The 23,879-nt window shown below is 34.6% G+C and overlaps 11 protein-coding genes and 6 pseudogenes across 17 annotated transcripts, besides 4 other annotated features; 7 read left to right on the plus strand and 10 right to left on the minus strand.

The window, feature by feature from the left end:
* The first annotated feature begins 1,820 nt into the window (after nucleotides 1-1,820).
* On the plus strand, nucleotides 1,821-3,024 carry TVAGG3_0570080 (annotated as a pseudogene). Its single transcript has one exon. A coding segment is annotated over exon 1 (1,204 nt).
* Nucleotides 3,025-3,155: 131 nt separating this feature from the next.
* Nucleotides 3,156-4,459: a mobile genetic element.
* Nucleotides 3,236-4,363, minus strand: TVAGG3_0570100 (Mariner transposase; the record flags this gene model as incomplete). Its single annotated transcript, XM_051238755.1, has 1 exon — nucleotides 3,236-4,363. The coding sequence occupies one exon, from the start codon at nucleotides 4,361-4,363 to the stop codon at nucleotides 3,236-3,238; it is 1,128 nt and encodes a 375-aa protein (XP_051096579.1).
* A 1,300-nt stretch (nucleotides 4,460-5,759) lies between the features above and the next one.
* Nucleotides 5,760-6,316, minus strand: TVAGG3_0570110 (uncharacterized protein; the record flags this gene model as incomplete). The annotated part of the gene is made up of 1 exon (XM_051238756.1): nucleotides 5,760-6,316. A coding segment is annotated over one exon (557 nt), but the record flags the coding sequence as incomplete, so codon positions are not given.
* Nucleotides 6,317-6,324: 8 nt separating this feature from the next.
* Nucleotides 6,325-7,627: a mobile genetic element.
* On the minus strand, nucleotides 6,405-7,531 carry TVAGG3_0570130 (annotated as a pseudogene). The gene has a single exon. A coding segment is annotated over exon 1 (1,127 nt).
* A 455-nt stretch (nucleotides 7,628-8,082) lies between the features above and the next one.
* Nucleotides 8,083-8,665, minus strand: TVAGG3_0570150 (uncharacterized protein; the record flags this gene model as incomplete). Its single annotated transcript, XM_051238757.1, has 1 exon — nucleotides 8,083-8,665. A coding segment is annotated over one exon (583 nt), but the record flags the coding sequence as incomplete, so codon positions are not given.
* A 720-nt stretch (nucleotides 8,666-9,385) lies between these two features.
* Nucleotides 9,386-9,842: a mobile genetic element.
* A 2,293-nt stretch (nucleotides 9,843-12,135) lies between these two features.
* TVAGG3_0570170 (uncharacterized protein) lies at nucleotides 12,136-12,653 on the minus strand (the record flags this gene model as incomplete). Its single annotated transcript, XM_051238758.1, has 1 exon — nucleotides 12,136-12,653. A coding segment is annotated over one exon (518 nt), but the record flags the coding sequence as incomplete, so codon positions are not given.
* A 402-nt stretch (nucleotides 12,654-13,055) lies between these two features.
* Nucleotides 13,056-23,879: part of a mobile genetic element that runs on past the window's edge.
* TVAGG3_0570190 lies at nucleotides 13,844-14,748 on the minus strand (annotated as a pseudogene). The gene has a single exon. A coding segment is annotated over exon 1 (905 nt).
* Nucleotides 16,044-16,647, plus strand: TVAGG3_0570200 (annotated as a pseudogene). Its single transcript has one exon. A coding segment is annotated over exon 1 (604 nt).
* Nucleotides 17,583-18,171, plus strand: TVAGG3_0570210 (annotated as a pseudogene). Its single transcript has one exon. A coding segment is annotated over exon 1 (589 nt).
* Nucleotides 18,361-18,624, plus strand: TVAGG3_0570220 (uncharacterized protein; the record flags this gene model as incomplete). The annotated part of the gene is made up of 1 exon (XM_051238759.1): nucleotides 18,361-18,624. The coding sequence occupies one exon, from the start codon at nucleotides 18,361-18,363 to the stop codon at nucleotides 18,622-18,624; it is 264 nt and encodes an 87-aa protein (XP_051096583.1).
* TVAGG3_0570230 (HNH endonuclease family) lies at nucleotides 18,674-19,372 on the minus strand (the record flags this gene model as incomplete). Its single annotated transcript, XM_051238760.1, has 1 exon — nucleotides 18,674-19,372. The coding sequence occupies one exon, from the start codon at nucleotides 19,370-19,372 to the stop codon at nucleotides 18,674-18,676; it is 699 nt and encodes a 232-aa protein (XP_051096584.1).
* TVAGG3_0570240 (uncharacterized protein) lies at nucleotides 19,405-19,989 on the minus strand (the record flags this gene model as incomplete). The annotated part of the gene is made up of 1 exon (XM_051238761.1): nucleotides 19,405-19,989. The coding sequence occupies one exon, from the start codon at nucleotides 19,987-19,989 to the stop codon at nucleotides 19,405-19,407; it is 585 nt and encodes a 194-aa protein (XP_051096585.1).
* TVAGG3_0570250 (uncharacterized protein) lies at nucleotides 20,113-20,499 on the minus strand (the record flags this gene model as incomplete). Its single annotated transcript, XM_051238762.1, has 1 exon — nucleotides 20,113-20,499. The coding sequence occupies one exon, from the start codon at nucleotides 20,497-20,499 to the stop codon at nucleotides 20,113-20,115; it is 387 nt and encodes a 128-aa protein (XP_051096586.1).
* On the plus strand, nucleotides 20,725-21,297 carry TVAGG3_0570260 (uncharacterized protein; the record flags this gene model as incomplete). Its single annotated transcript, XM_051238763.1, has 1 exon — nucleotides 20,725-21,297. One exon carries the CDS (start codon nucleotides 20,725-20,727, stop codon nucleotides 21,295-21,297), a length of 573 nt encoding a protein of 190 aa, XP_051096587.1.
* On the minus strand, nucleotides 21,326-21,526 carry TVAGG3_0570270 (uncharacterized protein; the record flags this gene model as incomplete). The annotated part of the gene is made up of 1 exon (XM_051238764.1): nucleotides 21,326-21,526. The coding sequence occupies one exon, from the start codon at nucleotides 21,524-21,526 to the stop codon at nucleotides 21,326-21,328; it is 201 nt and encodes a 66-aa protein (XP_051096588.1).
* Nucleotides 21,818-22,732, plus strand: TVAGG3_0570280 (organellar and viral DNA polymerase type B; the record flags this gene model as incomplete). The annotated part of the gene is made up of 1 exon (XM_001297023.1): nucleotides 21,818-22,732. The coding sequence occupies one exon, from the start codon at nucleotides 21,818-21,820 to the stop codon at nucleotides 22,730-22,732; it is 915 nt and encodes a 304-aa protein (XP_001297024.1).
* TVAGG3_0570290 lies at nucleotides 23,077-23,879 on the plus strand (annotated as a pseudogene). Its single transcript has one exon. A coding segment is annotated over exon 1 (803 nt).

Genomic DNA, 23,879 nt, shown 5'->3' on the forward strand with positions numbered 1-23,879 from the left:
GCATATAAACGTAGAGTATTAAATCCTGAATATCTTAAACATCAATTTAAAAAGGAAGACTGTGAATTATTAAACGCTAATGAATATGAAAATGCTAAATCAAAACTGAGATATAAATATATTGGAAGTGATGAAAGGTGTAAAGATAAAGATAAAGTTTATTCAGTTTCATATAATAACTGGCACACGTTAGGGATAAGAAAACATTTAGGAGATTATGGTAAAAGTTCCGAATTCTTCAAATCTAGTATGTACGAGAGAATAAAATAAATCAGATATAATTATTTTCATGAATAAAAAATAAACTTTAAAAATTCATGTCTTACATTTTTGAATAATTTATTTTTTTAATTCGTAAGAAATGAACGGAACAAAATTCGTGACTGTGAATCAATTAATGGATACACTTTCACCAATTCTCACCCAGGTTAAACAAGTAGACGTTTATTTTGATGATTGCGTACAAAGTTTATTTTATAAAGGTAAGTTTAATATTAAACCTATTGCTTTTGCATTTGATGGTAAATTAATCGAAAATTCAAAAATTTGGGAATTAATTCCGGATATTGAATTTATAACAAATATTAAGGATAAATGGTTTAAACAACAAAACCACCTCACTAAAGTTCTTTGTAGATTAATGATTAAAACTGAGGAAAAAGAATTTAACGGGTTTAAATATCATCCATGTAAAATTTTAGAACTTGGTAACGAAAAACTTCAGAAAAAATTAAACGAAAGACTATCAAAAGATAAAGTTAAAAGAGTAAATAAACTCGCTAAAGGTAATGGTAATGGTAATGATGAAGATGAATTTGATGAGTTCAACATTGAACTTTAAGAAACTAATGATTATTTGAATTTATGATATCAATTATCTGATTTATTCTTTCTTCAATCTCTTCTATTCTTTTTGTTAAATCATCAATTTTCATTAATGAGGTGATTCTTGATTGAGGAATAGATTTCAAACTAATCACTCCTTTTATTTTTGAAATTTTGAATCCATCAACTTTAAACATTTTATTCAATTTACACGTTGTCAATTCTTCAAATAATTTTTTATTATTAGCATAATAGTCATTAAATTCTTCAACAGATGAAAAAAATTTTATTTCAGTAATTGGTTTAACAACGTTTATTTTTTGTTGAACATTTTCACTTTCATTTATTTCTTCCTCCTCTGTTTCATTTATTTTTAAAATCGGTTTCATTTATCATTAAATAAAAATTAGAATATAAGTGATGAAATATATTTTTTAATTAATATTAAATCAGAAATGGCGGCAGGATTCTTTAAAAAAATTATGGGATGGAATTAAGAAAGCTGCGGGTTGGGTTTATAAAAAGATTATTAAACCCGTTGCAAACTTTTTGGCACCAGTAGCGAAAACGGCAGGAACTATCATAGGTGGAGTATTAGGTACTAAAGCAGGTAATCCGGCGATGGGAGCCAAGCAGGTAACGCAGTTGGTGGATTGCTGAAGGAATACTTAATAAAATAGAGGTAGATAGTGGAAAATAATAAATATTATTTTTATCTTAGTATCGGTTGTAGTCTTTGATAAACTTTTTCTCCTTTATTTAAAACTTCTCTTATTGGGGCAGCTTTTGGTGTTATTGATTCAGCAACGTCACTAATTGCTTCTTTATTCTTAAATATCCAATTTGCCCCTTCTTCAATGTTTCCCAAACTTTACTCGCTCCTCTTTTTACTCTATCCCACAGTTCTTAAATATACCTGCAGCCATAGTTGATTATTTCATTAAAATTAAAAATTCATTTTCATCTTTTAATTTTGATTTTTTATTTATTAATAAATGACGACTAACTATTTGGTGCCAAACACTAAACCGATTAATGGAAATGTATTTCATTCATTCGAAAAGATAATAAATGAAATATTCGCAAAGAATGACGGTAGAAGATATTATAGAGAACTTGAAAGTTCATGCTATGACTCTGATGCTCATATTTTTGATGATAAACAAACTCATTAAGAATTACAAATCCGGCTCATGATGTGAACCAATTAGGTGACACAATATATTAAACGCAAAGTTAAAGCAACTCTTGTTTCAATAAAAGCTTTCACATGTGATGCCCGCTTTTAAATGCATGCGTTTTATTCGTTGGTTACAAATCATTCAAATCAAAGCTTTAAACAATTAGAAGTAGAAACTGAAAGAGGTGATGCCGGTTATCTTCAGATGGATTGCGCCCGTGAATCTTTCGCATTTGCAACATATAAACCAAAATCAGAAAGGAAAGTTAAAAAGTTTGTTCATTCGTTATATAATAATGTTCAAAAATATGATAACTCAGTATGTGGTAAATATATTGACCCTTCAGAAGTTTTTCAAGAAAAGCAAATGAAGAAGTTGATATCACTTTTGATATGATTATTCCGGTAAATGATTTGTTTAGCATTTCAGGCGTTCGATGATTATCCTAAATCATTTGGTGATATCATTCTTATAATATTATGTTTTCAGGGATACTTTATTATTTTGTCAGGTTGACCCGTTAAGAGTTGCTGATTTACAAAATTACGTTTATGAAAAGATAACTGATGAAAATTATGAAAAGATTATGAATCATGTTTATAAATATGATCGCAAATTCCAACAAATCGGACTTCCTGCCAAATTAATTACAAGCTTAGCCGCTACATCTGCTGAGGCAACAGTTGATGACGTTATTATTTCATGCACAAAGATGGAAGTTTTAGAGGATAAATGCATTACACCAGGATACGGTTTAATTGAAGAATCAGTTAAAGCAATACCACGTTTATTTAGTAAGGAAGATCCATTCATGATTCCAGCTCAACATATTGACGTTCGTTCACTAAATGGAGGTTGCATCACTCCTGAAGGTATCAGCTCAGATTTCTCAATTGCTAAACCCAATAACTTCTTCTCATGTGCTTTTTCTTCAGCTTTATTCTTTAATTTGGGTTTAAATTTCTCATCAAAACAGAAGAAATCAAATGGTGCGAATTTGAAAATGTTTTTATCATAAAATTGTTTATCGGTAACAATTGCTTGAAATGCTTGAGTGTTAGGAAGATTTGGGTCGCCAGTGATTGCCCAATAAGATGAATCAGTATCACCTTCAATGAAATGAAAACGATTAACATTCATGCATTTATATAGGGTGTCCAAAGGTGTGTTTAGCACAAACCTGAATACTGCGAATAGAAATAAACAAGTTACATATATATAAAGTTTATTTAAATATAATCACCATTGGATTCAATCACGCGTTCGCAGCGATCGATCCAGGCTTGAAAGACACGCTTTAAATCATCATGAGAAAATTGCTCAAATTGCTCTCTTACAAAATTTTCAAGATCATCTGGACTCGCGAATTCGCGTCCTTCAGCTCTCTTTTTTAGCGTGCCGAATAAATAAAAGTCAGAGGGTGCAATATCAGGTGAATAAATTGGGTTTGGAACAACTTTGACATTGTTTTCCACCAAGTAATTCATTACCTTATGACTTTTGTGAACTCTTGAATTATCAAAATGAATTGCAAACTTTTGTTTTTGTTGTTTGGATTTCTCAAACTCATCAGAATTGATAATTTGAGTAAGAACATTGTCAATTAGATACTGAGCATTCATCGTATTAGGTTTTTGAAGAATATCAATTGCGATGATGCCATTCACGCCCCAAAAAACCGACAACATCATCATTGGTGTGTCAATTTTTTTCTTCGGGAATGTTTGTGGATTTTCATCCTTCGGGATCCACATGATTTTGGCTTCTGTTGCATATTGAAACCAAGACTCGTCCCCTGTTACTAAAAAGCGAAACTTCTTGGATTGATACGCACCCAATATAGAGAGGAGCTCTTTCGAAGATTGGACTCTAGATTTTTTTTGAACTGAATTAAGGTTGTGCGGAACCCAACGTGTATACGCTAGTTTGTAGTTCAAATAATTGTGCAGATAATAACTGACTGTTGTACGTGGTATCTTTGTCATCTCCTCTATCCTTCTGAGTGATGCTCTTGGGTCTTCATCTAGCGCTTGAAGAATTGCTTTGATTTTTCTTTGATCCGGCGATTTTTTGTCAATTTTTATGATGGGCGCCTTTTTGTTCATGAAGTGATACATCCTAACATGATACGTTACAGTGGAATAGCTAGGAGCATCCATACCGAAGCATTTTACCAATGTCTCGTAGATTTTTTTACAGTCTTTGCATTTTTTTGCAAGAGCGAGGATGTTTTCTTTATGATTCATTAAAAAAATGAAAAAAATCCCGCCAAAATTTCCCGCGAAACCGCCTCTTGTCTCAAAATTCATTTTATATCCCGGCATGGCGCCAAAATACAACATACTCATCATATACATATATTCATATTTTTTATTATATATTTATAATCAGCATATATCTCCTTTAATAGTCTCATATAGAGCGCTGTGCTAAACGCACCTTTGGACACCCTATACATAAAATCATAAATGAAAACCAAATACCAGTATTTTGCGTTATCTAAAGTAAAAAATGCCTCTTGTAAACATGTATCACATCTATAAAATCTATCTTTAAGCATCACTTGATATGTATCCTCACCTATTTCTCTTATGTTTTTAAACTTATTTGACATACATGCAACGCGTGCCTTCTGTGCATTCATTATTTTAGTCTTTGCGTAATTTTGTGTATTCATTGCATCGTAACCATATGATCCATTAAGTGAAATCTTGCAAAATAAACTTTTTCCTTTATTTCCTTCTAATTCAGCCTTTTGTCTTTCGTTCATAAATTTGTTCGCAAATTCATTAAAACAAGTGTTTTTAGTAAATGTTAAAATTGATTGAATGTCATCAATGATAAAATTAAACCTGTCGATTAGATACCATAGATAATAAGAAGAAAATGGTTGATATTGGTTATGTGTTGATGCTAACTGAGTTTAATTTCCTCTGTTTCTGGTCAACTGGTAGATTGTTTGATTTCATGTAATTATACATAAAACTGCCAATTGTTTTTTCATCTGTGATAATATCTAAGTTTCTTATTATCGGTAAAAAGTTTATGTAATCATTAATGTATTTTTCATCAATGTGACCCTTTACTTCAGCCACGAATAAAGTATTTTTCTTCTTAATTATTCCCAGTGCTTTTGCTTTCTTTGTTGCTGTATCACAAATGATAACACCATTCAATCTTCCCGGCATATACATTTTATGGTCAGTATATTGAATGAAATCATGAGGATTAGATGAAAATGATGAAGGATATAATGAATTAAAATCAACACCAACGAAATGAGTCATGATGTTGGAAGTGTCCTCATTTGATACAGTTTTAGTTTCTGGATTATATGAAAGTTTATTAATGTGCGTGATTCCTTTAAGATTTACTCTATGTTGAACATTTGATAGACCACCAGTAATTCCATTACGGAGAATGTGATAAGCTTCCACTGAATCTAAAGTCATTGGTAAATTATTTTTTAATGCGTGATTTCTTAAATTGATTCTTAAACGTTGAATGTCTTCATCTTTATTTGATTTCACGACATTGCAATAACAACACATTAACTGACAATTTTCTTTGGTATGTGGTTTTTCATTATCGATTCTATCCAATGTTGGTTTATTAGCATATGTAAACGCTTTACCACACATTTTGCATTTAGATGAAAGGATTAAATCGTGATAGTATTGAAAATCATCCATTGAAACATTATTTTTAGTATCCCTTTCTGCTTTTTCATCTTGTTTCTTATATGATTCAATTTTATATTTCCAATACTTTTTCGTTAATTCAAAACTTGATTCTATCTCTTCCTCAGGATATTTTTCATTAGGATTAAAGTCTTTATATGCTAAAGCGTAACGAATCATTGAAGCATTCGATGATAAAGAAAGATTATGAAGCATATCAATCTTATAAACAAATGTTTCTTCAATAATTTTATCGATTGGGTCAATCATAATTTCAACATCTTTATTGCAATAATGAATAAAATATTCTAATCTATTCTTAAAGTTTTTAGCATCATGGAGATATATTTGATAATCACTATCTGATATAGTTTCTTGAGTTAATGCTGAATAAAATGAATCTTTCGTGAATGGTTCCACTTTATATAATTCTTCTTCGTAATTTTCCCATGTGATGAATTGATAAGGGAAAAAGGATTTAACACGTGATTTATTGTTTCCGAAATCTTGAGTGAATTGGTCTAATGTCCCACCCGCTATATAATTTCTGATGTCAATAAATCTCAATTCATATGGAACGTTTGTTTTCTTTACAATGACTTGCTTAAATTGAGAAGATGAACCCAGCATTGATTTTATAGGGTGTCCAAAGGTGTGTTTAGCACAAACCTGAATACTGCGAATAGAAATAAACAAGTTACATATATATAAAGTTTATTTAAATATAATCACCATTGGATTCAATCACGCGTTCGCAGCGATCGATCCAGGCTTGAAAGACACGCTTTAAATCATCATGAGAAAATTGCTCAAATTGCTCTCTTACAAAATTTTCAAGATCATCTGGACTCGCGAATTCGCGTCCTTCAGCTCTCTTTTTTAGCGTGCCGAATAAATAAAAGTCAGAGGGTGCAATATCAGGTGAATAAATTGGTTTTGGAATAACTTTGACATTGTTTTCCACCAAGTAATTCATTACCTTATGACTTTTGTGAACTCTTGAATTATCAAAATGAATTGCAAACTTTTGTTTTTGTTGTTTGGATTCTCAAACTCATCAGAATTGATAATTTGAGTAAGAACATTGTCAATTAGATACTGAGCATTCATCGTATTAGGTTTTTGAAGAATATCAATTGCGATGATGCCATTCACGCCCCAAAAAACCGACAACATCATCATTGGTGTGTCAATTTTTTTCTTCGGGAATGTTTGCGGATTTTCATCCTTCGGGATCCACATGATTTTGGCTTCTGTTGCATATTGAAACCAAGACTCGTCCCCTGTTACTAAAAAGCGAAACTTCTTGGATTGATACGCACCCAATATAGAGAGGAGCTCTTTCGAAGATTGGACTCTAGATTTTTTTTGAACTGAATTAAGGTTGTGCGGAACCCAACGTGTATACGCTAGTTTGTAGTTCAAATAATTGTGCAGATAATAACTGACTGTTGTACGTGGTATCTTTGTCATCTCCTCTATCCTTCTGAGTGATGCTCTTGGGTCTTCATCTAGCGCTTGAAGAATTGCTTTGATTTTTCTTTGATCCGGCGATTTTTTGTCAATTTTTATGATGGGCGCCTTTTTGTTCATGAAGTGATACATCCTAACATGATACGTTACAGTGGAATAGCTAGGAGCATCCATACCGAAGCATTTTACCAATGTCTCGTAGATTTTTTTACAGTCTTTGCATTTTTTTGCAAGAGCGAGGATGTTTTCTTTATGATTCATTAAAAAAATGAAAAAAATCCCGCCAAAATTTCCCGCGAAACCGCCTCTTGTCTCAAAATTCATTTTATATCCCGGCATGGCGCCAAAATACAACATACTCATCATATACATATATTCATATTTTTTATTATATATTTATAATCAGCATATATCTCCTTTAATAGTCTCATATAGAGCGCTGTGCTAAACGCACCTTTGGACACCCTATATTTTCCATTTTGCAGTGTTTAAATCACGAAGAATTAAATTTAAATCAAACTTTCCCGAATTAAAACCTATGATATTCACTTTATTGAATTCCTCATCTAGAAGTTCTTTAAATGCTTCCTTCTGTTTTTCATTTAATGTATGGGACAAAGTCCCCGCCGTTTGCGGCTTCAATAATTCTTCATATTGTTCAATATTTGATTTAGCAACTAATGAACAGGTTGAAAATAAAAACTCAATCCAATCAGAAATAAAAGAATCACTCGAAGTTAAGCAAAAATTCCTCGTATATGTTTTATCATTTAATTTAACCGTTGATGATACCATGAATGGTTTTAAGTAAGCATTCAAAGTTGCACACTCAGAAAGTTGTAATTCTTCTTTAGTCTCTAATGTTTCAAAGTCAAAAGTAATATAATATCTTGTCGGTTTATAATATTTCTGTAAATTGTGAGCTAATAACCACTGATATATCTTCTGTTTCGTAATATGTGGTGCATATGGTTGCTGTGTCTTTTGCAACTGAACGTCTTGAATTAATCTCCCATTATTTTCTTTACATTTCTCACAATGCTTTAAAAATCTTCTTTGGTTTTTCCTTTCTGGATCATCACGGATAGAATAAACTTCTTCTTTACAATATGGACAAACTTTATAGCCGGTGAGTGCTTCAACGTCTGTTATTCTGTCAGCGTGAAGTTTTCCACATGGACTCTGTGTTAATAAAATATTTACTGTTTCAAATTCTGGATCTATCATTATTGATTCCACTAATGGAAAGTCTACCTTATTTATGTCCACGTCTTCTGGTTGAGGATCACAATAATAGAAATCAATATTAACATTTAACATTTTCGCTAATCTCTCACTTTCTGATGAAATGTCAAACCCTTCATATGCATCTATTGCTTCATTTAAATAGCTTCTACGAGTTTTAGGATTAACACCATCAGGAATGTTATAGAAGCGTTTAAATAACCTTCTACCTTCTGCTCTAATTTGATTATCATTCATTTTAGCTGTTCCGTTTTTGTTCATTTATGTAAGAATAAAAAATTAAAAAATAAAGTTTATTTTTTTAAAGTCCGTAAAAAGAATTAAGAACACATAAATTTTTATCATCTGCGACGTGACGAATACATTTTAATTTACTCAAGAATGCGTACCCTGATACATTAAATCTAATTCCTGTCTTATTTAATTTCACAACTTTGAAAAGGAATGTATGAATAGCTATAAAATGATGAGAAGATGTTTTATGGGTTGCTTCCATTTTTTCTGAAATAAATGAATAAATATAATGTTTATAAGTTTTCATATCTTTTATATTCTTAATAACGAATGGTATAGACCTTTCCACTTCATCTTCCTTCGGTGCTGTTCTTTCATATGAAACATTATTAGTATCTTCAACAATGAAACCGCAATCACATAAAATTTTATATGTTCCAATGGTTTCTTTTGATATTTTATCTAATAAATCAAAAACTTTATCAACACCTGTGCATTTATTTAAATAATAATTTGTGTAAATATCATGATCTTCTTTCTTAATCGTATTAGTTGCATATGTCACGTTTTTAAGAGCTTTTTTGAATTTCTCAGAATCGAGAGGGGGTGAAAGTAGGATACAGGGGTATTCTTCATTATCAATAAATTGTAACTCATGTTTACGAATAAATTTAGTACCTTCTTCTGAAAGTGTTTCGTCTATTTCACCATCTAATAAATTTTGTGTTGATTCTGAGACATAATTTTTATATCTTTCTTCATGAGATTTCTGAACTTCTGATTCTGAAGCTGGGATATTCATTAAACCCTCTACTTCATTTTCATTATATTTTTCAACTTCTCTTAATTCCTTAATTCTTTCATCTATTTCATCTCTTATTTTTTTCAGTCTTTCAATTTCATTGTATTCATCATCTTTAATCCGTTCTTCATAATATTCAGGGAAAACATCAGGTTCTTTAGGTTTTTCTTCTTCAGATGTAGGATATAAGAAATTTATAACATCATCTTTATTCATTTTTCCATCATAATCTAAATCATTTAATAACTCGGCAAATTTTTGACAATTTCTTAAATAATATTTATTAACTTCATAACCCACCTCCTCTAATATATCCTTTATTTCCTCGTTTGTGAATCCTAATTTTTTAACGTTGTTAGTTTTGACGCTCATTTCATACAAAATAAAAAAAAAAAAAAAAAAGGTAGTGGGGCTTCCAGGGGCTGCGCCCCTTCTAGCCCTAAGAATTTTGCCCAAGACCCAAGAGGAGGACCGAACCCCAGCCGACCAGCCGTTGACTTTTTTGTCAAGACTTCATCGTAAATGTTTTGTCGAAACTTCTTCATCGTAAATGTTTTGTCAAGACTTCTTCGTAAATGTTTTGTCAAGACTTCTTCGTAATGAGCGTAAATGACCCAAAAATATAATTTAGGTGAAGAGGTGAGATGTCACCCGTTTTCTCACCTGTTTTCTCACCTCATGAATTTTCATGAATTTTCATGAATTTTCATGATTTCATCGTAAATGTTTTGTCACTTTTCTGTCACTTTTCAGGTAAAAACATTTTTATTATTATATATAAATGAATTTTACAAAACCACCGTTACCATTCTTTGGAAATAAGAGTAGATGTAAAGATATTATATTGAGAGAACTTAAGAAACTACCGAATGGTCTAACATTTGTAGATTTGTTCGGTGGAAGTTTCTATATATCCCATCTGTGCCATACAATATTTCCAGACTCAAAGATTATATGCAATGACTTCGACAACTATATGGACCGTCTCAAACATATTCCAGACACAAACAATATATTGAAAGAGTTAAAAGAAAAGATACCTATAGGTAAGATGGAACGTATACCATTAGATAAGAAAAATATTGTGAGAGAGGTTTTGAAAAAAGCAGAATATATAGACTGGGATAGTATATCTGCTAGACTATTATATAGTGGTTCTATAAGAGTTCATGACATTGAAACACTTATGTCAAAAGTTTTATATCTTAACTATACAAATGTTTTCAAAGAGGACATAGAAAAATATATTGAGGGTATAGAGTTTGTGAGATGTCGTTGGACAGAGTTGTATGAAAAATATAAAGACAAGGAAAATGTTTTCTTTATAGTGGACCCGCCGTTCTATAACACATGCGATTTTCAATACCAAGTAGACTGGACTTTGAGAGACTCTTTAGAAACTTTAGACGTTTTACATAACCATCCATGCTTTTACTTTACATCCGATAAAAGTGGTTTGGAAACCGTTATGAGATGGTTAGAGGACATACATGACTATGAGTTTAAATATGACAAGATAGAATATGAGAGAGGTCCTATAAACTGGAGAAAGTGTCATAACAAAGAAATTTTACTAGTAAGTAAATGTGGTTTGAAATAGGACTACTTGTTTTAGGTTTTTTCCATTGTGTCATTTATTTATTTGACGTGGCAGAAAAGTACAGAGAATATGAAGATGAACCAATGCCTGCAAATGTTCAGCATATGTACTCGTAAGAGATATTTTTATCTAATATTAAATGGACGCACAGAACTTAGCGAATGCACAGCAACCTGGACAACCAAACCCAGAGAATATTCCAAATGAAGTTAGAATACAAACTGCAATGGCAAACTATGGTCAAGTGCCAACAGATGTACAAATGCAAACTGCCATGTCAAATGACGCTGCGTTAGGTTTGCCACCATGGTATGCAAATATGAGATGGAAAGAGTTTTATACAAACCCGAAGTGGGATATAAACAACTTTATGCAGATGACGCGAACACAGGAGTTGACCCAGAATATGTTTTCTACCAGAGGAGAAACAGAATGTATGAGCTCCAGTTAAAGAATGCTATGGAACTCAACAGGAAACGTAAGAGACTAGGCGGACATTAGATTTTTACATATAGTAAAATGGGTTTCTTTGGAAGAATAGGAAACTTCTTTCGAAATGTTGGAAGAGGTATATGGAATGGAAATAAAATCTGTCGGAAGAGGAATTTGGAACGGTGTCAAAAATATTGGTAAAAGAGTAGGTCAGTTCGTTGGTATTATACCTAAAGACCCTGAACCAGAAGAACAAGCTCCTGTTATACAAACAGCCTGAACCTGCACCACAGTCTAGTTGGCAACCAAATCCACACCTCAACCGTATTAAAAATTATATTTTTACCGTTCGATAGTAGTTGTATATGAAACTAAGTTCTAAGTAAAACGCATGGTAATAATGGAATTATTCTCTTTCTTCCATCTGTTGTAAACCATACTTGAAAGTCTGAAATACTTCCACTTGGTGGTTCATATAGCTTTGTAGGTTTCGTAAAAGTCATTTGCCAAGCATAAAAAGAGTTTTGTGCACCAGAAAATGAAGCATGAACGATAATAGCATCTGAGTCGAAAACATTTTCATATGTTCCATTAGGGTTTTCGACTTCATAAAAGTCTGGGTGTACTGGATATGCTGCAGGCTGATTTAACATCCTCAAAAATCTATACCATGCCAAGTTGTTATATTTTGTAGAAATATAAACGTTTTCTCCAAGGTCTTCTATTCTATTGATTTTAACAGTTGCATTTTTCCTGTCATATATAATATCGAGATGGTACTCTCCCTCGTCAATGTTATACTGTTTTGCATATTCGAGATAGATATCGTTTATTTTTTCTTGAAAAGCTTGAAGAGTTGTTTCTAAGTTTACAAGCAAATTCACTTGTAAAAGTTTTCCCTGTTCAAATTTCTCATACGTACGTTTTTCTTTGTTATAGTATCGAACTTCAAAACCGACCGTAAATGGGAAACCATGTATGGCTTCTGAAATGAACTTCATTCTACGAAAGCCAATAGCTTTTGTGACAGATGGGTCTCTTAACCATCTTAACGGGTAGTCAAAACGATAGCCTTCATGCTTTACGGTCTCTGTCTCAAACTTTTGACCGACATTCGTAAAAAGTTCATCTAATGGTTTAGTTGTAGCAACTCTTGAATTTTCTTTTTCTATTGAAAGCATATTTTATCTAGAATAAAAATGTCAAATGAAACAGCGTCTATGAGAGAAATACAACACAACCGACAACTCATTATACAAGCTCTAAATAAGAACACAACAAACTTTTCAAACTATTCTAAGATATCTGAGTCATTGAAAGAAGGAAACTTAAAACTGACTTTAAACCCAATGACAGATGAGTTTCTATTTCAAGACAATAAGAACCATACTGTTTGTATAAATCCAACAAAAGGAACTTTAAACGAGAAACCTATATCTGAACTTCTTTTGAAAGCAGATGTTGACAACAAAGCTGACAAAGAATATGTCATTGAAAAAGTTCAAGAAGAACATGACAGAGCAGATGCAACATATGCAACAAAAGAACATACTCATCCTGAACTAGCAGACAAAACATATGTTGACAATAAAATGTCAAGTGAAGTGACAAGAGCTGAAAACGAATATTCTAAAAAGACTCATACACATACCATTGCAAATATTACAAACTTACAAGAAACCTTAAACAGGAAAAGTGACGTTGGACATACACATACAAGTTTTACAACTTTTACAGCAGATGATATAATATTGAACTTTGACCTTGGTTCAAGTGCACCTTTAGAGAATCCAAGCACTAGTGTAAAAGATACTCTTAACAATTTAGATAACAGTTGCAGGAACATTGAAAGTCATGCCAGAAACTTTGAAGCATATGAACTACCAACAATGTTAGATAAGAAAGCAGACAAAACAGAGCTTCAAACATTAAAGACAGAAATACTTCAAACAGTATATCCTATAGGTTCTATTTATACGTCAATGAACTCTACCAGACCAGAAGTAGTACTTGGTTTTGGAACTTGGACTCAAATAGTCGACAGGTTTTTGTATTGTGCAAACTCTTCAAAGGAAACAGGTGGAAGTAAAACGATTTCGGGTGAAAACTTACCTGCGCACAGTCACTACATAGATTTAAGTACATCTCAAGCAGGTTGGCATAAGCATAGATATTGGGATTGGCACAGCTTGACAAAAGGTAAAGGATATGATGTTAAAGACAACGTTAAGTTTGCTATAGATTGTTACTGGAGTAACACTGAGGGAGGAGGAAACCATACACATTTCGTTTCAGGATATACGCAAACAACGGGACAAAGTAAAGACTACATGCCACCTTACATGACAGTTTACGCATGGTATAGAATTGCTTAGTCGTCATTTTCAACTTCTTTAGCATATTCGTCAGGAGTTGTCTTATATTTGTTAGGAACTGTCTTTGAAAGTATACCACCTTGAACTTTGACAAGTTTGAAACGAGGTCTGACAATAGTAGTTTTATCTTCTGCTTGCAGTCTGTACATTTTGCCATGTTTGCCTAAAACTTCATAATATTCTCTTGTATACTTTCTTCTATTTTTACGAACACGAATGTGAGTACCTGTCGGGTTCCATTGTTGTCATAGTCAATAGTATTTTCATATGGGTCGCGTTTAGGTATTTCTATTTTTACTTTGTCACCCTTCCGAAGTTTGAAGCCTGGCATTCTTTCTTGTTTGTCTCTTTTGACTAAATTGTTAAATATATAGTCTTTCTCTAAGTCAGGGTTGTTTTTTCATTTCTTCGGGGGAGTGGTTTCCCAAACCTTTTTGTTTACGGTTATTGTAAATATTTAAAACTTGTCTCATCTTTGCCATGGAGAAGTGTCTATACTTGTCGTCATATGACATTTCATCTACCTCACCACCTTGTGGTTGGTTTAAGTCTCTTAACATTTTTATACAACCGTCAATGACACCAAGAGCAGAATGGTTTTGGTCGACAATGAAATATTGGTTTACATTTTTTGAACGCAGATAGTTTTTTACATCATCTGATTTGAAAGAACTTTCACAGTCAGATGTCAGTTTTGTTGGATGGTATTTGTCAACGAATATTGTCAAAGCTGCTAAGATATCTAAAATATTTTTGGACTGTAATGGTATGGCTTCACAGTATCTTGTGTTTTGACCGACAAATATTAGCCAGTATGGAGGTCCATCTTCTCTATACCTCGGAATGTTTTCCAAGATATCCATAAACCAAGCATTTGGTGTTGAACTAAAGATTTTACCATAAGTGCTTTTTTTGTCGCTTTAGAAACATAGGGTCCTTGTTTGGATTCGTCATTTTTTAACCCATAAGAAATGGGTTTATTTGGCGCGTTAGCAGGAGTTGCATCCAGATTTTTTGCCCGCAGTGGGAACAATAGCCAGAGGTGTATTTGGAGTTGGAAGGAAGATTTTGAGTACATTAGGTATACTGAAAGAGAAAGCACAACCTATTATACAAACTGTACAGAAAGGTTGGGATGTAGCACGAGATGCAGCAAATCTTATTCCAAATCCTGAAACAAGAGGAAAAGTTCAAGGATGGATGGACAATGTAGGAAGACAAGCAGGAAACTATTATAACAAAGCAAATGACTACTATAACCAAGCAGGACACTATATGGACCAAGGTGAAAGATTCTTTAACAGAGGATATAACCATGCACAACAATGGGTAAACAATAACCAACCTCAACCGCCTCAAACGTGGGGAATGTAAAGTTTTTTATTGAGATGAAATGAACAATGCAGCATTGAGACAAATAAGTTCAAGATGGATTTGTCGGCTTCCAGCAGTTACACCACGTGTTTGTCAAGTTCTTCCTATACCTCAGGAAGTTTTAGACCGACTTAAAAAACCTAAACAACCAGTTGAAAACAAACCAAACTAAAATTTTTTACTGAGATGAAATGACCGAAGAAGTTGAAACGGTAGATTTGACACCACAAACAAAAAGTTCAGAACCATTGTCAAAACCTGTCAAAGAACTTACAGATGAAGAGAAAAATTCAATAATAGAAGGTGCAAGGTCTGGAAATACAAACCCTAACTATAAAGTCACTTTTCATAGAAATGGAACGGCTAGTATCTCAAAAAAGAAAACAGACTCTCACAAATAAAATATTGAAGTCTGAAGGAGCTTTCGAGACAACAGATGGAAAAGTTTACTTCACTGACCAACAGTTCATTATAGAACATCTCATTGACTTAGAGTCGAAATATTCTAAACTTTACAACAAACACAAAAAGTTGAAAGGAAAACAAAAACAAATGGCATATGATATTTATGAAGATGTTGACGACACAACTGTTCCTGCAAGTGAGGTAAAGTCAAAGGAACCGAAAAGTGACGAAAAACCGATAGAAGAAGAAAAACCAAAAACTGAAGATAAACCAAAAACAAAGTTTAGTTTTAATACTAAACCAAGTCAACCTTCATTAGCTGGTATGGGTTGGCGTCAAAGACTTATGGCTTCAGGTGGCTATGTAAAGTAAAGAAAAAAACATTTTTTTATTTTTATAAAAATGCCCCCACATAGAATGGATAGAAAGTCTGCTAGAATAAAAGCAGAGTTGCAAAGATATGGTTGGAGAGTTTCGAAGAATTTTAAATATAGGAAGGGAAGACCCATAAAAGTCTATGACAAATTGTCTGGTCTTCGCTACGAAATGGATTTGGAAACAGCACGTGCAAATTATCCAAACAGACTAGAGAGGTTAGAAGAAGAACGTCTTATGGACATGCCTTTCGATGTTAGTGAACCTCAAGTTGAAGGACACGACGGCTTTGCCAGATTCTACTGGAAACATGACGAACAATTGCATCCTTTGAGAAGGAAAAAAGGAAAAGGTGAAGACGCACATGCTCCCATGGAAAGAACAAGATATGCATCTGAGAAGTACGCGTGAAGTTAGAAGTCAAATTACTTCTGGTCGAACTTTACAGTAAACTTTGACGAAGGAAAGAACAAAGAAGGCTTCATGGGGTACTTGCTGCCATACAAGACGGAAATAAGAAAGGACACAATCTCAGATTGACCATAACAGATTTGGAGGTCACATTTACTATGCATATGGCAATGTCACAACAGCTGCAATGCTTCTTGACGCTTTCAAGACTACAAAGAGAGAACAAATGGTTGACTCCGACTCAAACATTTTGAATGCAATTGAAGGATTTGCAAGTGTCAAGTTCGAATGTTACCAACCTAACCCTCAAGCAGTCAGACAACATGCTGGATACTTCCCGTTCAGAATAAGTCTGACATTGACTTGACAAGGTATGAATTTTACAATTCAATTGAAACAATTGTCAATGAACCTTGCATTCTTACATGTCTCAGGAACTCTGGTCTTACAGATGAGAAGATGAAGTATCTTGAGTCATGTGTGAAGACAAGGTACATTCTCAGAGGTCAATTGGCAAAAATTGCACCGTTGGCAAATGTCAATATCCGAGTCAACATACCTACAGCTAAAGGTTCTTCACATGAGACTATGTTGTTGACTTCAAATTGCCATGGTTGAAGATTGTAATTGTCCACAACCACTTCATGTTGAACGAAAGTCTTACAACCCATTGTCGGAAAAGGCAAGTGCAACATTGTCAGAGCTGTAAACATTCTTTTCGAGAAAGGTTTGTTGGAACCAATTCCAGATGACAAGCTGACAGAAACTTTTGTACCAAAAGACGAAACAAACTTTTCATTGTTAGCAAGACCAAAAGTTGTTCCAGACAAAGTTATAGTACAAAAGAAGTACACAATTCCACAAGGAGTTGGATTGTTCGGATACCAACCTGAACCAGAAGAACTTCCAATGAGTTGCAAGAACTTCAAGATGCTATAAACAAAACTTCCATTGAGACATCCAATTGACGTTAAATTGTATTGGAGAGCATCTGAGTTAGGTCAGAAGGTTTTATATGAAACAGGTTGCTTCGACGATGTTTATGAGATAACAGGAGAAGTTTCTCAGAAGATAAGAGACTCACTTGAATTTCCACAAACTGGACCAATTGGTTGCGACAAGTTCGACTCAGATGAAAAATATACTATGTCCGACCTTAACGCTGCATATATGAGGTTTGTCAATATATTCCGACTGGAATTCCAAACGAAGATGGTGAGTTCCCTGGAAGGAACTATACAGTTGGAAAAGTCATAAACAACTGTATGATATTAGGAAAGCTTCAAACCCCAAACTTGCAATGACACTCAAATTGCTTATGAATTCGACATGGGGATATTCCATTAAGAAACCTCAAGAGATGAAGAGTAAACATTATGAGAAGGTCGACAACTTTGTTGAAAGGTTTTCTCCTTTTGTTTTGAAGTACGAATTCACTCAAGGTCAAAGTGGCTTAGTAACCACATTAAAACCTATTGTCGAACATTGGTCTTACCCTCAGTTCGCAAAGGCAGTCCTTGACAACTACAACAAATTCTTCTCCGAAGTCAAATCCAAAGTGAAGGTTTACTATGAGAACATTGACGCACTCATGACGAACGAAGAAGGCTATAACAAACTCATTGAAATGGGTATGGTCGGTGAAAAGATGGGTCAATTCAAATTGGACAAAATTTTCACCGAAGTTCATGTCCTCTCCAAGCGTAAGTATTGGGGCATACTTGAAGACGGCACAGAAATAAAACATTGCATGAAATAAAAAATTTTTATATTCCTTCCTAGCTAATTTCCGTTTAATTTCATGGTCGCCCTCGGAGTCTTTGAATCGGACAGGTCGAGTTACACCATTCTTGGTCTCAAACTCATATATAACCTGTTTGTCTGTATTTTCGTCGACTATGGCACGAGACACGAACATTGACCAAACGGACAAAAAGTGTCATTTCGGATGGTCAAGCAGCCAATCGCATTCGAGCACTTCGAAGAAGCCTTATGTTCCAAGGGAGAGGGTGTCTGGTGCAAGGGAGAGGTCATGAGACTCTACGAGCAGTACATCCTCAATGCTTGGGAGGACAAATCGTCCTTGGATTGGCAATTCTACCAACTCCTCTGGGACGACCTCCTATACAACTGGGATGACGAAAGAGTCCAATTCAGAGGTCGGGAACTAATTTTGCAAATTGCCCTTAATTTAACATACTTATCCAAATAAACACCTAAATTTACTCGGGGTTTCCCCCTAAAATAAAATTTTTTTACTCTTAGAACCACTCGAGGTTCTCCTTACGGTTGTTGAGCTTGTCACCGTCAATGTGTCTGACCCTCGTCTTCTTGTCTGGATTTGGAACCCATTGCATACCGACAAGCCTTCCCATGGAAATTGAACCGCGATTCCGAAGGTTAAGGTTCAAGTGTCCCAAGTTGTTGAGGACTGGGGTAAGAACCTTGCCTGTCTCCTTGTTGCGGATTTGGTATGGGTAGGGTTGGGAAATTTCGTAAGCGTCATCGACAACAAGGGTTGCCCAAACTTCCTCTTCTTCGTGTTTCTCTTCTTCCTCTTCTTCCTCTTCTTCCTCTTCTTCCTCTTCTTTGATAATACCTTCGGCAATTCTGTGTTCACGAAGTACGGTGTTGCATGTTCTGTCCTTTCCGAGTACCTTCCAGATGGCGTCTATCTCTTCGAAGAAACGGTAGATGAGTCTGGCAAGGTCTCGGTTCTCTCTCTCGTAATAGCGCAACGATTCTGAGAAATCGTTCAGGACTTTCTCATTGGAAACTTGGTTCATGAGGACATCGGCTTTAAGTTCCTTCATCTCTGTCATAAGACTACTTTGGAGAGTCTTAATAGTGTTTGTCAAATGAGCTTTCAATTGGGCAATTTGAATTTGAACTGGGCGCTTGTCTGGCAACCTTGAAAGGACATCTTCCATTGAGTTTGGCTTCGGTGCTTGTTCGGACATCGAAAAAATGAAGTGGTTTGAGAATGGCGGTTTTACTTCAAAAAGCTTGTTATGACAGTTATGTCATACAACAAGTTTAAAATAATATCTTGTTCTTCTTCTGAACGTTTGTTGTCTCTTCCGATAAAAGTTTCGAACATGAGAACCAAAAAACGTTTTTTGAGATTGCGGAAGAGTTCAGGCAAACGTTCATATTCTGGATATGTTGGGAGCAGTTCAAAACATCTGAGCTGACTTTCGGACAAAATTGGGACAATGTCAGAAAATTCATCTTTGGTCGGACTGCTTGAAGGTAAGTCCCTTACATGTAAGTAGCTCTGGTAAAGTCTTCTCATTTCTGCTAACTTCTGGAGTATAGCTTCGTAATTTAAGAGTTTTAATTTTAATTGTCTTATTCCACTCTTTACTTCTAAACGGTAAGTATCCATGAGGTCAAGAGTAGCTTTGGTAGCTTTAAGTGGAGCTATCTCTTCTTTGACTTGTGCAATTTTGGTTGCAATTGTGGTTTGAGCTCCTTCAAGTTCGCCGTCTATGTCGTTCTCAACGCCTTCAACCATAGCTTGAAACTCTTCATCGGTCCATTGAGATTGGTGTGGGACGAATTTAACTTGCTTCATTCAAAAAATGAAAAAAAATGTTTTTACTCTAAACGTGCCATGTATATGGCTATAAGAAACTTACCAGAAGGCTTCTTCTTCACATGCGTAAAAACATAAAAAAGTGAAGTTAAAATGAGATGTTTACTGAACTGGCTGAAGAATTGGTTGGATGTCGCCTTCTGAGGTTATGAAGAACGGCTGACCCGAGAAGTGAAGGAGAGACTGAATTGCCAATTTCATATGGGGTAGGGGGTTCTCCTTGTTTGGTATTTTTATCCAAGGACGTTTGTTTAGGAACTTAACAAGAGTTTCTCTTTTGGCGTCCTTTATGCCATCGTAGGCTGTCCCGTCTGGTATTTGAATTGGAATTCCAGTCGAAGTCTCGAGCTGAAGTGTAGACCTTCCAGAAATACTGGTGAACTTGACCTTGGGCTTCATGACCTTGCGCAAGTAGTCTTTTACGCAGTCGTTAATTTCAATTAGGTAAATTGCCTCGTCAAATCCTTCTGACATTCCAAGTTCTTCCATCCGACAGGAAAATGTTTTCCCGACAACTGGAAAAATTTTTCCCGACGACAGGAAGAACTCTTCCAGTTGTCCGTCCGTAAACCATTCAAATTTTCGAAAATTGAGAACTTTTTGGTCGAAATTCAGAAAAAGTTTTTCCTTCCGACAGAAAAAGTTTTTCCTTCCGACAGAAAAAGTTCTTCCTTCCGACAGAAAAAGTTCTTCCTTCCGACAGGACACAAACGAATGTCCGACGTTCCTCTTCCTGAATGCCTTCCAAAGCCAGAAGTACCGAAAGCACCAGCCCCTGCACCTCAGTTCCAGCAAGTACCTCCACCAAATTACTACCAATTTCCACCTCAATGTTACTACCCACCACAAGGCTTCCCGAACTACCCTCCTCAACCTATGCCTTACTTCCCCAACCCTTGGATGTTCCAGCAAGCTCCACCCCAGCAATTCCAATCTCAATCCCAATCGAAGAGAGACCAAGACTTCGAAGAAGGTCTGAACCGCTTACGCAAAGAGTATGCTACAGCTCCAATGGAAGATGACAGGCTTTCAGTCTCTTCCCTCAAATCGACCGATTCGACTCGTACCACAGATTCGGTCAAAGACAGAGACGACTACCTCAAGCAGTCTGAGAGACTCTTCATCTTACAGCCATTTACAGTTGGAGCTCTCAAGAACATGCGCAATTACGAAGGTCAGACACCAGCTGGAGACCGTAAAACAGACGTACTCGCAAGAGCAGTCCAACTGGTCAAGACAAAGACCGAGATAGTCGACTTCATTCTTGCAGCTTGCCCATACAAGTAAAAAAATAAACAATTACGAGTTAAACTTTTTATTCTTTCTTTTCTGAGTTGTTTAGAGCTGGTTTCTCTTGTAGGAACCTTTCGTACTCTTCCATGGTCATGTAATTGCGAATTTGGTACGCAATTCCAGGTTCGTTGTTTTTGAACCTTACGTATGTAACGCTTCCATCCTCCTCAGGGAAGTAAGCTGCTAACATCTGACCAAGTTTTCTCGGTGACTCGGAGCTCATAAAAATGTCACTTTTTAAACGTTAAGTTTTTAGTCTTATTTTACCCTTTGTTTGTCAAGACTTCTTCGTAAATGTTTTGTCAAGACTTCTTCGTAAATGTTTTGTCAAGACTTCATCGTAATGAGTGTAAAGGACCCAAAAATATATTTTAGGTGAAGAGGTGAGATTTCACCTGTTTTTTCACCTGTTTTCTCACCCGTTGGATTTTCATGAATTTGTCATGAATTTCCTTAAGATAAAAAATAAAGTTAGTTTTTTATAAAATATTTTTTTTATTTTTATTGTAAGAACATGTTAGCAACAACAGCACCAAACTCGTTAGTCATGAACCCAACTTCAATGTTAGTAGAGATGAAAAGCTTCATTCCTTCTTCATATACTTTCGAAACAGAAATCCAGAAGATAAAGCAAGAACTTCTCCAAGGAGATTTAGATTGCACTGCAAAAGATGAAGAAAATGGACAATATCTTTATGAAATGCAGGACATTATTGACCATTTGCCTAAACTACCTGAAATCCAACAACAAAAACTCACTATTCCTGAATTCGACGAAATTGAAGTGAAACCAACTGACTCAGTAGAAATAAAGAAGTTCATACGAAAGGTAAATTATGAATTCCTTGGTTTTCATTGCAACCATAAAGTTATGGACAAAGATTGCGATATGGTATATAAGAACATCTCTGACATATATAAATCTGGGGAGTTTAAGACCTACGACAACTTTGTTTCGTTAGCTGCAAAATGTGTATGGCAGATAAGAGATAAAGATAGAAGGGGTGGGGTATGGAACGGACAAATAAAACCCGCAACTTTTGAGTTAAAGAAAACCATTGACGCCTTGGTTGTTTTAGCAGGTAAGGTTTCAGAATATAACGCAAAAATGAACCCGCAATGTTCAAAATGTAAAGCAGCAATTAGGAAATATAACTACTCCGTCAAAGAGATAGAAAGAATGAGAAACGACTATGCAGATTTAAAGAAAGAAGCAGAAAAGCCAGCAGAAAATAAAATGGACATGTTAGAATTTCTGAACAAAAACTATCCAACAGCAGACGATTTCCTTCTATCTGATGTCAAGAAGAAGTATAAAGAAACTTTCGGTATCGTTAAAACATTCGATGTACTAAAAGAAGAAATAGAAGCTACGAAATTGTTTAGGATTTCAAATATACATCGTACAATTCATGTAAAACGCTTATAAAATAACTGGGGTGAAAAATTAGGTGAAAAAAGAGGTGAAATCTCACCTCTTCACCTAAAATATATTTTTATTGAATTCAGCAACAAAATTCTGAGTAAAATAATTTTTAGGGCATGTGTCAAACCGTTGAGTTTTCACAAAATTTAAAAAATAACGTTTACCATGCAAAACGTTTGTGAAAAAAGAGGTGAAAAATTAGGTGAAAAAAGAGGTGAAATCTCACCTCTTCACCTAAATTATATTTTTGCTGAATTCAGCACAAAAATCATGAATTTCCTTAAGATAGAAAAAATAAAGTTAGTTTTATTTTTATTTATTTTTTTATTTTGTATGTAAGGACAGATATGTCAACATCAGAGAACACAACAACTGCTATCGTTCATGAAGCTATAAATGAAGAATATGAGTGGGTTCAGTTTAACAAACAACTCCGTCTCATTCGTTCGGTCAAAGACGATATGTACCAAATGCAAAGTATTTTGACAGCATGTTTTGCTCCAGATACCAAACATACAGACGATTGGTTCAAAAACCAAAGCACACAAGAACTTTTGAGCGAAGCACAGCGAGACCGACTTTTATCTGGGTCGCCTAAAACTCATGAAAATCGTAAAAATTTGCCAAATGGTTTGAGAGGATATTATGTACATAGACTTCTTGTAAATGCTGTTGCAATGTGGGCTTCGCTCGTTATGCTTGGTATATTTACAGACTTCTTGACGAAATTCATAGACAAGAACGTGAAGAGATGGAAAACAAGCTTGAAGCAAAAGACAAAAGCATTCAGAAAAGAATACCACGTTCGGTACCAAAAGGAAAGGAAAAGAACTATAAGTATATGATTTATACTGAAGAGTTGGAGAAAGAAGAAGACAGAGATATGGTTATGTTGCATTTAGTCAGAAGAAACAACAAAAGCTTTTACGACCTTGCTAAGATTTACAAATCTGACAGAAATTGGTTCTATCGCGAAAACTTACCGATTTCAATGACCCCAAATGAAGATGTGAAACAAATAGTTCAAGATACGTTACCTCAAACACACTATGATATGAAAGGTTGTACAATTCTTACCTTCAAAGAAGATTTGCCATTGTTAAAGGAAAAAATAACAGAGTATTTTGACAACTTCAAACAAGCAGAGTAA

The sequence above is a fragment of the Trichomonas vaginalis genome, chromosome II (assembly GCF_026262505.1).
Source record: "Trichomonas vaginalis G3 chromosome II, whole genome shotgun sequence".
In the NCBI taxonomy this organism is placed as follows: Eukaryota; Parabasalia; order Trichomonadida; family Trichomonadidae; genus Trichomonas; species Trichomonas vaginalis.